This window comes from Rutilus rutilus (genome assembly GCF_951802725.1).
Source record: "Rutilus rutilus genome assembly, chromosome: 6".
In the NCBI taxonomy this organism is placed as follows: Eukaryota; Metazoa; Chordata; class Actinopteri; order Cypriniformes; family Leuciscidae; genus Rutilus; species Rutilus rutilus.
In genome coordinates, this window is record NC_140214.1 from 10372909 (window position 1) to 10389010 (window position 16102).

The window sequence follows — 16102 nt, forward strand, 5'->3', positions numbered from 1 at the left end:
ACTTACAATGGGGAGTTCTAAAAAAATTCAAACTCACCAACCGACAAAAATTTAAATCTAAATCCCTTGAAAACTAATTCAAACTGCCATTCTATATATATTAGCCAATGAAACTCATTTAAACTAATAAACTCTAATCTCATACACTTATAAACTAATTAACTTAAATTTAATAGCTAATTAACTAATAAACTCATGAATTCATAGACTTATGAACTCTTAAACTCATAAATTAATAAACTCTGAACTCTAAACTCATTTAAACTTATAAACTCTAAACTCAAAAACTCGTACACTTATAAACTCTAAACTCATAAACTCTGAGTGTGTGTGTGTTTGTGTCTGAGTGAGTGTGTGAGCGAGGTAGTCTGAGTGTGTGTGTGTGTGTGTGTGTGTGTGTGTGTGTGTTTGTGTGTATCTATCTAACTTATTTATATATCTATCATAAACTTCAAACTACTTTAAACTACTTTAAACTTCAAACCACTTTAAACTTCTTTAGTTTAATGCTTCCAGCTCCCAAGCAACTCCATAGCAACCAAACTTGAGTACCCTAGCAACCGTTTTGCAAGACCTATATCTCTGTATCAGAACATCGTATAGAGATGAGTTTTGGCTCTTTTGACTCATGCTAGCAAACAGCACTTCCAACATGCTACATATGCTAGCAGTGAATAGCTACATGCTAATAGCAATTAGTTAAGTGTTGAATCATGCCAAGATCATGCTAAGAACTCTATAAAAACTCCATAGTAACCATCTGTGACAACTACCAACCAGCTAGTAACACCATATCAACCGCCCTGAATACCATAGCAACCACCCAGAACACCCTAGCAACCGCCTAGCAACCACCCAGAACACCCTAGCAACCACCCAAAATACCTTAGAACACCCTAGCAACACCATAGCAACCACTCAGAACACCCTAGCAACCACCCAAAATACCTTAGAACACCCTAGCAACACCATAGCAACCACTCAGAACACCCTAGCAACTGCCTAACAACCACCCAGAACACCCTAGCAACCACCCAAAATACCTTAGAACACCCTAGCAACACCATAGCAACCACCCAGAACACCCTAGCAACCACCCAAAATACCTTAGAACACCATAGCAACACCATAGCAACCACTAAGAACACCCTAGCAACCACCCAAAATACCTTAGGACACCCTAGCAACACCATAGCAACCACTCAGAACACCCTAGCAACTGCCTAACAACCACCCAGAACACCCTAGCAACCACCCAAAATACCTTAGAACACCCTAGCAACACCATAGCAACCACTCAGAACACCGTAGCAACTGCCTAACAACCACCCAGAACACCCTAGCAACCACCCAAAATACCTTAGAACACCCTAGCAACACCATAGCAACCACTCAGAACACCGTAGCAACTGCCTAACAACCACCCAGAACACCCTAGCAACCACCCAAAATACCTTAGGACACCCTAGCAACTCCATAGCAACCACTCAGAACACCGTAGCAACTGCCTAACAACCACCCAGAACACTCTAGCAACCACCCAAAATACCCTAGCAACCGCCTAGCAACCACCCAGAACACCCTAGCAACCACCCAAAATACCCTAGCAACCGCCTAGCAACCACCCAAAAGACCCTAGCAACCACCCAAAATATCTTAGCAACCACCCAAAACACCCTAGCAACCACCCATAACACCCTAGCAACTGCCTAGCAACCACCCAGAACACCCTAGTAACCACCCAAAATACCCTAGCAACCGCCTAGCAACCACCCAAAAGACCCAAGCAACCACCCAAAAGACCCTAGCAACCGCCTAGCAACCACCCAAAAGACCCTAGCAACCACCAAAAATATCCTAGCAACCACCCAGAACACCCTAGCAACCACCTAGCAACCCCCTAGCAACCACACAAAAGACCCTAGCAACCGCCTAGCAACCACCCAAAACACCCTAGCAACCGCCTAGCAACCACCCAGAATACCTTAGCAACCACCTAGCAACACCATAGCGACCACCCATAACATCCTAGCAACCGCCTAGCAAAAAAATGTTCTGCTCTAAACTTTCTCAAGCCAACTTAGTTTGTCTCGACGAACTTTCGCATCTAGTTATTATTATTATTCTGACCCTAAAAATTTACAACTCAAACTCCTCTTAGAGCTTTAACTCTACATACTCCAAACTCGGCTCAGACACTCAAACTGATCTGACTCGGTGTGCTCTATCTTTTCAGACTGATCGGACTTACGGTTTTCCTACAAATGACGATCAAAACTCGAAAAAACTCATTCAAAAACTCCCATTGACTTACATTGGGGAGTTCTAAAAAATTCAAACCGACAAAAATTTAAATCTAAACACCTTGAAGACTAAACCAAACTGCCGTTCTATATACTATATGAGCCATTGAGACTCATTTAAACTAATAAACTCTAAACTATAAACACTTATAAACTAATTAACTTATAAACTCATGAATTCATAGACTTATGAACTCTTAAACTCATAAATTAATAAACTCTGAACTCTTAAACTCATTTAAACTTATAAACTCTGAACTCTTAAACTCATTTAAACTTATAAACTCTAAACTCAAAAACTCTTACACTTATAAACTCATCAATTTATACACTTATAAACTCTAAACTCATAAACTCTTGAGTGTGTGTGTCTGAGTGAGTGTGTGAGCGAGTTACTGTGTGTGTGTGTGTGTGTGTGTGTGTGTGTATGTGTGTGTGTGTGTGTGTGTGTGTGTGTGTGTCTGTCTATCTATCCAACTTATTTATCTATCTGTCATAAACTTCAAACTACTTTAAACTTCAAACCACTTTAAACTTCTTAAGTTTAAAGCTTCCAGCTCCCAAGCAACTCCATAGCAACCAAACTCGAGTACCCTAGCAACCGTTTTGTAAGACCTATATCTCTGTATCAGAACATCGTATAGAGATGAGGTTTGGCTCTTTTGACTCATGCTAGCAAACAGCACTTCCAACATACTACACATGCTAGCAGTGAATAGCTACATGCTAATAGTGATTAGTTAAGTGTTAAATCATGCCAAGATCATGCTAAGAACTCTCTAAAAACTCCATAGTAACCATCTGTGACAACTACCAGCCACCTAGTAACACCATATCAACCGCCCTGAATACCTTAGCAACCGCCTAGCAACACCATAGCAACCACCCATAACACCTTAGCAACCACCCAGAACACCCTAGCAACCACCCAAAAGACCCTAGCAACCACCCAAAATATCCTAGCAACCACCCAAAACACCCTAGCAACCGCCTAGCAACCACCCAGAACACCCTAGCAACCACCCAAAACACCCTAGCAACCACCTAGCAACCACCCAAAAGACCCTAGCAACCACCCAAAAGACCCTAGCAACCACCCAGAACACCCTAGCAACCACCCAAAATACCCTAGCAACCACCCAAAACACCCTAGCAACCACCTAGCAACCACCCAAAAGACCCTAGCAACCACCCAAAATATCCTAGCAACCACCCAAAACACCCTAGCAACCGCCTAGCAACCACCCAAAAGACCCTAGCAACCACCCAAAATATCCTAGCAACCACTCAAAACACCCTAGCAACTGCCTAGCAACCACCCAAAAGACCCTAGCAACCACCCAAAACATCCTAGCAACCACCCAAAACACTCTAGCAACCACCCAAAATACCCTAGCAACCACCCAAAACACCCTAGCAACCACCTAGCAACCACCCAAAAGACCCTAGCAACCACCCAAAAGACCCTAGCAACCACCCAGAACACCCTAGCAACCACCCAAAATACCCTAGCAACCACCCAAAACACCCTAGCAACCACCTAGCAACCACCCAAAATATCCTAGCAACCACCCAAAACACCCTAGCAACCGCCTAGCAACCACCCAAAAGACCCTAGCAACCACCCAAAACATCCTAGCAACCACCCAAAATACCCTAGCAACCACCTAGCAACCACCCAAAAGACCCTAGCAACCACCCAAAACACCCTAGCAACCACCTAGCAACCACCCAAAATACCCTAAGCAACCACCCAAAATATCCTAGCAACCACCCAAAACACCCTAGCAACCGCCTAGCAACCACCCAAAAGACCCTAGCAACCACCTAGCAACCACCCAAAATATCCTAGCAACCACCCAAAACACCCTAGCAACCGCCTAGCAACCACCCAAAAGACCCTAGCAACCACCAAAAATATCCTAGCAACCACCCAAAATACCCTAGCAACCGCCTAGCAACCACCCGAAAGACCCTAGCAACCACCAAAAATATCCTAGCAACCACCGAAAATACCCTAGCAACCGCCTAGCAACCACCCAAAAGACCCTAGCAACCACCGAAAATATCCTAGCAACCACCCAAAAGACCCTAGCAACCACCCAAAAGACCCTAGCAACCACCCAGGACACCCTAGCAACCACCTAGCAACCACCCAGAACACCCTAGCAACCGCCCAAAATACCCTAGCAACACCATAGCAACCACCCATAACATCTTAGCAACCGCCTAGCAAAAAACGTTCTGCTCCAAACTTTCTCAAGCCAACTTAAAGTTTGTCTCAACGAACTTTCGCATCTAGTTAAGTTGGCTTGAGAGAGCCAACATATTGAAATCCTATTTAAACTTATTATTATTATTATTATTATTATTCTTCTTACTAAAAAATCTGACTCAAACTCCTCCTAGAGCTTTAACTCTACATACTCCAAAATCGGCTCAGACACTCAAACAGATCTGACTCGGTGTGCTCTATCTTTTCAGACTGATCGGACTTACGGTTTTCCTACAAATGACGATCAAAACTTGGAAAAACTCCCATTGACTTAACATTGGGCATTCTAAAAAAATTCAAACTCACCAACCGACAAAAATTTAAATCTAAATCCCTTGAAAACTAATTCAAACTGCCATTCTATATATATTAGCCAATGAAACTCATTTAAACTAATAAACTCTAATCTCATACACTTATAAACTAATTAACTTAAATTTAATAACTAATTAACTAATAAACTCATGAATTCATAGACTTATGAACTCTTAAACTCATAAATTAATAAATTCTGAACTCTAAACTCATTTAAACTTATAAACTCTAAACTCAAAAACTTGTACACTTATAAACTCTAAACTCATAAACTCTGAGTGTGTGTGTGTGTGTGTGTGTGTGTCTGAGTGAGTGTGTGAGCGAGGTAGTCTGTGTGTGTGTGTGTGTGTGTGTGTGTGTGTGTGTTTGTTTGTATCTATCTAACTTATTTATATATCTATCATAAACTTCAAACTACTTTAAACTACTTTAAACTTCAAACCAATTTAAACTTCTTAAGTTTAAAGCTCCCAGCTCCCAAGCAACTCCATAGCAACCAAACTTGAGTACCCTAGCAACCGTTTTGCAAGACCTATATCTCTGTATCAGAACATCGTATAGAGATGAGGTTTGGCTCTTTTGACTCATGCTAGCAAACAGCACTTCCAACATGCTACATATGCTAGCAGTGAATAGCTACATGCTAATAGCGATTAGTTAAGTGTTAAATCATGCCAAGATCATGCTAAGAACTCTATAAAAACTCCATAGTAACCATCTGTGATAACTACCAACCACCTAGTAACACCATATCAACCGCCCTGAATACCATAGCAACCCCCCAGAACACCCTAGCAACCGCCTAGCAACCACCCAAAAGACCCTAGCAACCACCCAGAACACCGTAGCAACCACCCAAAAGACCCTAGCAACCACCCAAAAGACCCTAGCAACCGCCTAGCAACCACCCAAAAGACCCTAGCAACCACCCAAAAGACCCTAGCAACCGCCTAGCAACCACCCAAAAGACCCTAGCAACCACCCAAAAGACCCTAGCAACCACCCAGAATACCCTAGCAACCACCCAAAACAGCCTAGCAACCACCCAGAACACCCTGGCCACCACCTAGCAACCACCCAGAATACCTTAGCAACGCCTAGCAACACCATAGCAACCACCCATAACACCCTAGCAACTGCCTAGCAACCACCCAGAACACCCTAGCAACCACCCAAAATACCCTAGCAACCGCCTAGCAACCACCCAAAACCGCCTAGCAACCACCCAAAACACCCTAGCAACCGCCTAGCAACCACCCAAAATACCCTAGCAACCACCCAAAAGACCCTAGCAACCACCCAAAATATCCTAGCAACCACCCAGAACACCCTAGCAACCGCCTAGCAACCACACAAAAGACCCTGGCAACCGCCTAGCAACCACCCAAAACACCCTAGCAACCACCCAAAACACCCTAGCAACCACCCAAAATACCCTAGCAACCGCCTAGCAACCACCCAGAATACCGTAGCAACCGCCTAGCAACACCATAGCGACCACCCATAACATCCTAACAACCGCCTAGCAAAAAACGTTCTGGTCCAAACTTTCTCAAGCCAACTTAAAGTTTGTCTCGACGAACTTTCGCATCTAGTTATTATTATTATTATTCTTTTTCTGACCCAAAATTTTCTGACTCTAACTCCTCCTAGAGCTTTAACTCTACAAACTCCAAACTCGGGTCAGACCTTCATACTGTTCTGACTTGGTGTGCTATATCTTTTCAGACTGGTTTGACTTACGGTTTTCTTAAAAATTAATATTCAAAATCATAAAAATCCCATAGACTTTCATTGCAGACTGCTCAAATTGAGCCAAGACTACGGTAGCCCATTAGTGTAAAAGCCTAAATCTCAAATCTAAATTCTCTGAAGCCCTAGACTCAATTAAACTACCATTCTATATCTATCTATCTATCTATCTATCTATCTATCTATCTATCTATCTATCTATCTATCTATCTATCTATCTATCTATCTATCTATCTATCTTCAAACCATATCTATCTATCTATCTATCTATCTATCTATCTAATCTATCTTTCTTTCTAACTAACTAATCCATCTTTCTTTCTTTCTTACTAATCTATCTATCTTTTTAACTAACTTATCTATCTTTCTTTATAACTTATCTATCTTTCTAACTAACTTATCTATCTTTCTTTCTTACTAATCTATCTTTCTTTCTAACTAACTAATCTATCTATCTTTCTTTCTAACTTATCTATCTTTCTAACTAACTTATCTATCTTTCTTACTTACTAATCTATCTTTCTTTCTAACTAACTAATCTATCTTTCTTTCTTTCTTACTAATCTATCTATCTTTCTAACTAACTTATCTATCTATCTATCTTTCTAACTAACTTATCTATCTATCTATCTATCTATCTATCTATCTATCTATCTATCTATCTATCTATCTATCTATCTATCTTATCTTTCTATCTATCTTTCTAACTAACTTATCTATCTATCTATCTATCTATCTATCTATCTATCTATCTATCTATCTATCTATCTATCTATCTATCTATCTATCTATCTATCTATCTATCTGTCTTTCTATCTTCCTTTCTAACTAATCTATCTTTCTTTCTAACTAACTAATCTATATTTCTTTCTTTCTTACTAATCTATCTATCTTTTTAACTAACTTATCTATCTTTCTTTATAACTTATCTATCTTTCTAACTAACTTATCTATCTTTCTTTCTTACTAATCTATCTTTCTTTCTAACTAACTAATCTATCTATCTATCTTTCTTTCTAACTTATCTATCTTTCTAACTAACTTATCTATCTTTCTTACTTACTAATCTATCTTTCTTTCTAACTAACTAATCTATCTTTCTTTCTTTCTTACTAATCTATCTATCTTTCTAACTAACTTATCTATCTATCTATCTATCTATCTTTCTAACTAACTTATCTATCTATCTATCTATCTATCTATCTATCTATCTATCTATCTATCTATCTATCTATCTATCTATCTTATCTTTCTATCTATCTTTCTAACTAACTTATCTATCTATCTATCTATCTATCTATCTATCTATCTATCTATCTATCTATCTATCTATCTATCTATCTATCTATCTATCTGTCTGTCTTTCTATCTTCCTTTCTAACTAATCTATCTTTCTTTCTAACTAACTAATCTATATTTCTTTCTTTCTTACTAATCTATCTATCTTTTTAACTAACTAACGTATCTATCTATCTATCTATCTATCTATCTATCTATCTATCTAACTTATCTATCTTTCTTTCTTTTTAACTAATCTATCTTTCTAACTTATCTATCTTTCTTTCTTTTTAACTAATCTATCTTTCTAACTTATCTATCTTTCTTTCTTTTTAACTAATCTATCTATCTTTCTAACTAACTTATCTATCTTTCTTTCTTACTAATCTATCTATCTTTCTAACTAACTTATCTATCTTTCTTTCTTACTAATCTATCTATCTTTCTAACTAACTTATCTATCTTTCTTTCTTTTTAACTAATCTATCTTTTTCTAACTAACTTATCTATCTTTCTTTCTTTCTTTCTTTTGAACTAATCTATATATCTTTCTAAATAACTTATCTATCTTTCTTTCTTTCTTTCTTTCTAGCTAATCCATCTATCTTTCTAACTAATTTATCTTTCTTTCTTTCTTACTAATCTATCTATCTTTCTAACTAACTTATCATCTTTCTTTCTTTTTAACTAATCTATCTTTCTAACTAACTAATCTATCTTTATTTCTTTTTAACTAATCTATCTATCTTTCTAACTAACTTATCTATCTTTCTTTCTTACTAATCTATCTATCTTTCTAACTAACTTATCTATCTTTCTTTCTTTTTAACTAATCCATCTATCTTTCTAACTAACTTATCTATCTTTCTTTTTAACTAATCTATCTCTTTCTAACTAACTTATCTATCTTTCTTTCTTTTGAACTAATCTATCTATCTTTCTAACTAACTTATCTTTCTTTCTTTCTTTTTAACTTATCTATCTTTCTTTCTTTTTAACTAATCTATCTATCTTTCTAACTAACTTATCTTTCTTTCTTTCTTTTTAACTAATCTATCTATCTTTCTAACTAACTTATCTATCTTTCTTTCTTTCTTACTAATATATCTATCTTTCTAACTACCTTATCTTTCTTTCTTTCTTTCTTTCTTTCTTTCTTTCTTTCTTTCTTTCTTTTTAACTAATCTATCTATCTTTCTAACTAACTTATTTATCTTTCTAACTAACTTATTTATCTTTCTTTCGTTCGTTTTAACTAGTCTATCTTTCTAACTAACTTATCCATCTTTCTTTCTTTCTTACTAATCTATCCATCTTTCTAACTAACATATCTATCTTTCTTTCTTTCTTACTTACTAATCTATCCATATTTCTAACTAACATATCTATCTTTCTTTCTTACTAATCTATCCATCTTTCTAACTAACATATCTATCTTTCTTTCTTACTAATCTATCCATCTTTCTAACTAACATATCTATCTTTCTTTCTTTCTTACTTACTAATCTATCTTTCTAACTAACTTATCTATCTTTCTTTCTTTCTTACTAATCTATCCATCCAACTAATTCATCTTTTTTCTTTCTAACTAATCTTTTTACTTTCTTTCTTTCTTTCTTTCTTTCTTTCTTTCTTTCTTTCTTTCTTTCTAACTAATCTTTCTTTTTTCTTTTTCTTACTTTTCTTTCTTTCTTTCTAACTAATCTTTTTTTCTTTCTTTCTTTCTTTCTTTCTTTCTTTCTTTCTTTCTTTCTTTCTTTCTTTCTTTCTTTCTTTCTATCTTTCTTTCTATCTTTCTTTCTAACTAATCTGTCTTTCTTTCTCTCTACCTAATCTTTTTCTTTCTTTCTTTTTTCTTTCATTCTTTCTTTCTACCTAATCTTTTTCTTTCTTTCTTTCTTTCTTTCTTTCTTTCTTTCTTTCTTTCTTTCTTTCTTTTTCTTTCTTTCTCTCTCTCTCTTTCTCTCTCTCTCTCTTTCTTTCTTTCTTTCTTTCTTTCTTTCTTTCTATCTATCTATCTTTCTTTCTAACTAATCTTTCTTTCTATCTTTCTTTCTAACTAATCTTTCTTTCTATCTTTCTTTCATTCTTTCTTTCTACCTAATATTTTTCTTTCTTTCTTTCTTTCTTTCTTTCTTTCTTTCTTTCTTTCTTTCTTTCTAACTAATCTTTCTTCTTTCTAATCTTTCTTTCTAACTTATCTTTCTATCTAATCTTTCTAACTAATCTTTCTTTCCTTTCTAACAAATCTTTCTTTTTTCTTTCTTTCTAACAATTTTTTTCTTTTTTCATTCTTTCTTTCTTTCTAGCTAATCTTTCTTTCTTTTTTCTTTCTTTCTTTCTTTCTTTCTTTTAACTAATCTTTCTTTTTTTCTTCTTTCGTTCTAACAAATTTTTTTCTTTCTTACAAATCTTTCTTTTTTCTTTCTTTCTAACTAATCTTTTTCTTTTTTAATTCTTTCTTTCTTTCTAGCTAATCTTTCTTTTTTCTTTTTTCTTTCTTTCTTTCTTTCTTTCTTTCTTTCTTTCTTTCTTTCTTTCTTTCTTTTTTCTAACTAATCTTTCTTTTTTTCTTTCTTCTTTCGTTCTAACAAATTTTTCTTTCTTTTTTACTTTTTTCTTTCTTACTAATCTTTTTCTTTCTTTCTAACTAATCTTTCTTTCTTTCTTTCTTTAACTAATCTTTCTTTCTTTCTTTCTTTCTTTCTTTCTTTCTTTCTTTCTTTCTAACTAATCTTTCTTTCTTTCTTTCTTTCTTTCTCTCTCTCTCTCTCTCTCTCTGTTTCTTTCTTTCTTTCTTTCTAACTTTTCTTTCTTTCTATCTTTCTTTCTAACTAATCTGTCTTTCTTTCTCTCTACCTAATCTTTCTTTCTTTCTTTCTAGCTAATCTTTCTTTCTTTTTTCTTTCATTCTTTCTTTCTACCTAATCTTTTTCTTTCTTTCTTTTTTCTTTCATTCTTTCTTTCTACCTAATCTTTTTCTTTCTTTCTTTCTTTCTTTCTTTCTTTCTTTCTTTCTTTCTTACTAACTAATCAATCTTTCTTTCTCTCTTTCTTTCTTTCTTTCTCTCTCTCTTTCTTTCTTTCTTTCTTTCTTTCTTTCAAATCTATCTATCTTTCTAACTAATCCTTCTATCTTTCTTTATTTCTAAATAATCTTTCTTTCTAACTAATCTTTTTTTCTTTCTTACTAATCTATCTTTCTTTCTAACTAATCTTTCTTTTTCTAATCTATATTTTTTTCTTTCTAACTAATCTAACTTTCTTTCTACCTACTCTTTCCTTCTTATTTCTCTTTTTTCTTTATGTCTATCCTTTCTTTCTTTCTACCTACTCTTTCCTTCTTATTTCTCTTTTTTCTTTGTCTATCCTTTCTTTCTTTCTAACTAATCTTTCTTTCTTTCTTTCTTTCTTTCTTTCTTTCTAACTAATAACTAACTAATCTATCAATCTAACTTTAAACTACTTTAAACTTCAAACTACTTTAAACTTCTAACTTCTTTAAACTTCTAACTTCTTTAAACTTCTTCAAACTCTCTGGTCAGGCTTTCTCAAGCCAACTTAAAGTTTGTCTCAACAAACTTTTTTTTCTAGTTAACTAAGTGCTGTTATGGTTTTTAAGATGGAATTTCAATTTTGTTGAGCACACCCCAAATGTAGTCCAATCTCAGTGAAATTTGGTTTTTATTTCTCATGAAGTGGAGATGACTGGGTGGCTGAGAGCAGACAATTTAAAAAGTCCAAAAATAAGGACCATGGCAATTTTAATGCTTCAAAAAGTTCGGGAAAAAAATCGCTATTGTAAAACTAATCCATATGAATTGAGCGGTTTAGTCAAAATTTTCTGATGAGACAATTGGTTTATATGATGAACATCTTTAATTCAGGGTAAAATATCTTCATTTGTGTTCTGAAGAGGAACAAATGTTACGGGTTTGGAACGACATGAGGGTGAGTGATAACATATTTTTTTATTTTTGGGGTGAACTAACCCTTTAAAGGTGGGGTAAGCAGTATTTCAAAAACGCTGTTGGACAATGTCATAGGACAATGTTAATATTTGAAATCAACCCAAACAAACACACCCTTCTCTTCAATGCTCTGCCTCCAAAACTCAGCTTCCAATCCTAACCGCCCTGCTCCGAGTCGGTCTCTAACCCAGATTCCCTGGCATGAGAAGCGTGTGCACTAACAATGACGTTAAACACCGCATTTACTAATAGTCGTCACTAGCTGGCCTCCGTTACGCATGCAATCCAAGAGTGGATGTCTGTTTATCATAGCAGATACTTCATGAAAAATAAAGCGCAGATGATGATCGATAGTACCGAACAATAGAACGATAATAACACAATAGTAATTACAAAGAATTTGTTGTTAGTTGCCAACAGCACAGCAGCTCCAGACACACACTGACACTCAAACAGTGTTACTCACATGTGGAGCCGAATCAAAGCAACCTCCGTGTCTGTTTTCAGGCCTTCCTGCTTAGCTCTCTCCAGTGCTGGAAAGCTTTTTTAATATTAACGTGGGTCCTAAAGTTCTTGCCCAGTCATAACCCTTCATTGTTTTCTTCTGAGCTTTTCTCTTTTATATTGTGTCAAATCTCTATTTCTGCAGTCTTTCTTCAAATCTCCCTCTTGCTCATTTTCTCCTCAACTCCTCACTCCCTAATGCTGATTGGCTACACATGTTTGTTTTTATTTGTTCATGTGTCAGTCCCATAGTGTCAGTCCAACTAACTTTTTCAAATACCGCTTACCCCACTTTAAGCTTTATCTACTAGGCCACACAACACAAAGATGAGCAAAGTCTATTGTTCGGACTGTTCATGCAAATGAACCTGTTAAAAACTATTCACCAACAGTTCTTCAAAATAGAAATGGTTATTCTAGTTTTAATAGTTGTATTTATTTTAAATGTATCTGTTCAAGTTTAATGCTGTCACTTTTAATTATACTTCAATTTTTTTCACCTGATAAATGCTGCTGATCACAAAATAAACTATACATTTAGAGATATATTTTCTCCCTTAAAAAGCTCAAGGACATACTGTAGAAATGACATTTCTCACAGAGGAGTGTCTATCGATCAACTTAAAATCTCTCTCAAACTTTATTAAATCACATACTCCAACACAAGCTTTTAACAACAGAATTGCATGACTTCTGTACCTGTTAGAAAGATTCGCCGTCTGTTCCATACTTCCTTCCCACCTTCTAAAATACCCAGTCTAACCTCCTTAATGTTGACATCCAGAAAAACTTCAAATGTGGGATGATAGTTTGGGCCAAAATTACACTCGAATATTTCAGTCTGAAAGCAAGAACACCAATATGAAGACAACATTATAAGGTTGTTAGTTCTCACTCTCACTTCTGTCATTAAAAGGCCTTAAAATAAAATTGTCAAAAGGTGTGTGTTTTGCATTTAATATTAATGGTCCACGTTGCTAGAGTTTAATAATCCACAGGATAATGAACTAGATGGAATAATTGCTTATTCTGATCATTATAATTAACTTTTTATTAAATATTGATGCAAGGCTATCTTTAAAGGAGAGTTGAAAGTTGATTCAAAATTATGAAAAACTGTGGTGACCAATCGCAGCACCATATACATACGGATTTCCCTTATTTATATAATGGAATTCATATGATTTAACTTAAAATATTGATTAAAAATGTAAATGGACATGTTATACATCAACTACCCCAAAACATTATTACACGCTGAAATTCAGTTGGAATTCAAATGTTATTCAATAAATATTGTTACCTCTGGTTGCACTTCACATTCCTCTGGCTGACAACACAGACTGTATTTTTGGTAAGGAATGAGGGGACATCTTGAACTTGTCTCAATGTATTTTTTATCCCAGTGTCTGCTCTGGACCTTGAGGAAAGGGGGCGGGGAGAGAGAGAGAGACAAAACAAAAAGAGGTGAATTTACTTTAAACATTTGTGCTATTTTTACACAATATTTTCAGTACAAACATGCATCATATATAAATCACCAAATGCACTCTAGTTCTACCAGGAACTAACTAAATGTATACAATGAACTGACATCACCACGGAAAGCAATAATAATAATAATAATGTTAATATTCAAAAGCAGTAATTATGCATATACACAAATATGGTCATTGTGTGTTTTATTTTATAATACTCTTTTAAACGGAAAGTGGATTTAAAAAAACAAAGGAACAATACGTTCAGATACCTCTGATACTGGAACATTCTCTGGAAGCAAGTGGATATTGAGTTTTTTCCTTTCAAGAGTTAGATTTCGAAGGAAGAGCAAAACCTGGCCTCTAATGGGGATGCCAAATATACTTTTTATCCAGACAAGGCCAAAACTGCTGAGTTCTCTGATGTCAATGATCACATGAGTTTCTGTCACTTTGAGTGGCTGTATTATTTCTACATTACCACCAACGAAATGTGCCACAGCCAAACCATCCTTATTTTCCTCTGCAAAATACATTTAAAAATGTTGTTATTTGGTAAAATAAAGATATTGTTTTCTAATTATACGCACTTTATGTAGAATGTTGGTCATCTCACTCCTTGCTAAATATTTACATACATATCCTCAATAGATGCAGTGTAAAGTTATCTGATGTGTAAATTATCAGTTACTGTTACATACATTCTTAACAGTCAACAACTGTGAAACATTAATATTTAGTATGTAGAAATACACATACCAGAGTGTATTTCACAGTGTGGAAAGTGCAGTTGTGAGATTGAACCATGAAAACAGTCAATGTTGTACAAGGGTCCGGCTGGCTGCATCTGACCCAAACCATCTAACACACGAGGATCCCATGAGACAGTTTTATACAGCACCTCTCCTTCACCCTCCATCACAAACACAAGGCTGGTCAGACTGCAACAAAACTGACCAGCATGTGGACACACAAACCTGGAGGACATAATATTGATTTTATTTTTAAACTTTATAAAGTCAAAACAGTATGCTTACATTCTAACAATGTCCACAAATAAGATGAGTGTTCAATACCTGTATGTATTCTTGTGTTTGTCCTCATCATCTCCCTGAAGTAGTTCAGGTGTGAACACTTCTGCATCTTCTGAGGACTGAAATAAAGAAAAGTATAAAGAGTATATTTATCCTCTAAAATGTCATGTTACAGTATGTAAAAGATTAAATATAAACATTCTGAATAATGGGATTACAAAATAGTGTAATTAAATGAAATACCGTACCACTGCTTTTAGTAGAATGTTTTATAGCTTCAAAATCATCTCCAGATTCAAAATAATTCATTCACACATAAATATCACAAACAAAAAGTAATAATTGTTATAACAAGAAAGACTCTTCGGCTTCTACTCACTGATTGTGCTGAAGATGATTCAGCTTTTGATGATGAGCAATACCCAGAACCTGAACTCTCTCCTTCTGTCAGACAAAACACAATTCAAACACTTTAACACCATTAAGAACAAGTGAAACCATCGAGCATTTGTACAACTGGGGTTCCTCAAAAACTTTTTGCACACAATACAGATTTTTTTTTTTCCTAGATACAGCCATTTATAAGTAGACTCATATGTTAGCCTACATAAAACATTTATAAGCAAAGAAAATCAGATCAGATTTTATGAAATTACTGTTAGGAACATTACTGTGTAACTCAAAACTACATATTACATTGAGATTATATTCTGTTTTCTGACTCCTAAAATTAACATATCCCAAAGCACCAAGTAAGAGTGAAAGTGGGATTTGTTAAATAAAACTAATGAATTAAATCAAGGTAAATAAACCTGAGCTACCTGCCACTTGGCCAATAACTTTATAAGTAACTATAATATGAATTGCTTAAAACAGAACTGTAATAACTCAAATAAAGACTCAAATGTAAGACTCAAATAAAATCAACTAAAGAAAGAATCTGTCATCATTTGTGGGTCTTCTAATCACGTATACAACAGTGAACAGTACAACAGTTTACTATCAGATGTTTTGACTGTTGTCAGTTCTCTAGATTATTTGGTTTATTCTCAGGAATATGAGTTATAATGAGGTACATTATGAAGGCACAGATCAAGCTCTATGGCAGGAGTCTTGATTTTATATATATATATATACACAGTGAGGAAAATAAGTATTTGAACTCCCTGCAATTTTGCAAGTTCTCCCACTT

General features: G+C 35.1%; 1 protein-coding gene across 1 annotated transcript in view; it reads right to left on the reverse strand.

Moving 5' to 3' along the window:
* LOC311291570 (NACHT, LRR and PYD domains-containing protein 1 homolog) overlaps positions 1 to 16102 on the reverse strand; it is a 66826-nt gene that overhangs the window by 23102 nt on the left and 27622 nt on the right. Inside the window, exons 12-17 of the mRNA XM_084410641.1 lie at positions 15290 to 15354; positions 14953 to 15029; positions 14636 to 14853; positions 14149 to 14399; positions 13702 to 13818; positions 13098 to 13239 (exon numbers count right to left, since the gene is read on the reverse strand). Coding sequence (XP_084266767.1) covers positions 13098 to 13239; positions 13702 to 13818; positions 14149 to 14399; positions 14636 to 14853; positions 14953 to 15029; positions 15290 to 15354 — 870 coding nt within the window. The remainder of the gene's footprint in view (positions 1 to 13097; positions 13240 to 13701; positions 13819 to 14148; positions 14400 to 14635; positions 14854 to 14952; positions 15030 to 15289; positions 15355 to 16102) is intronic.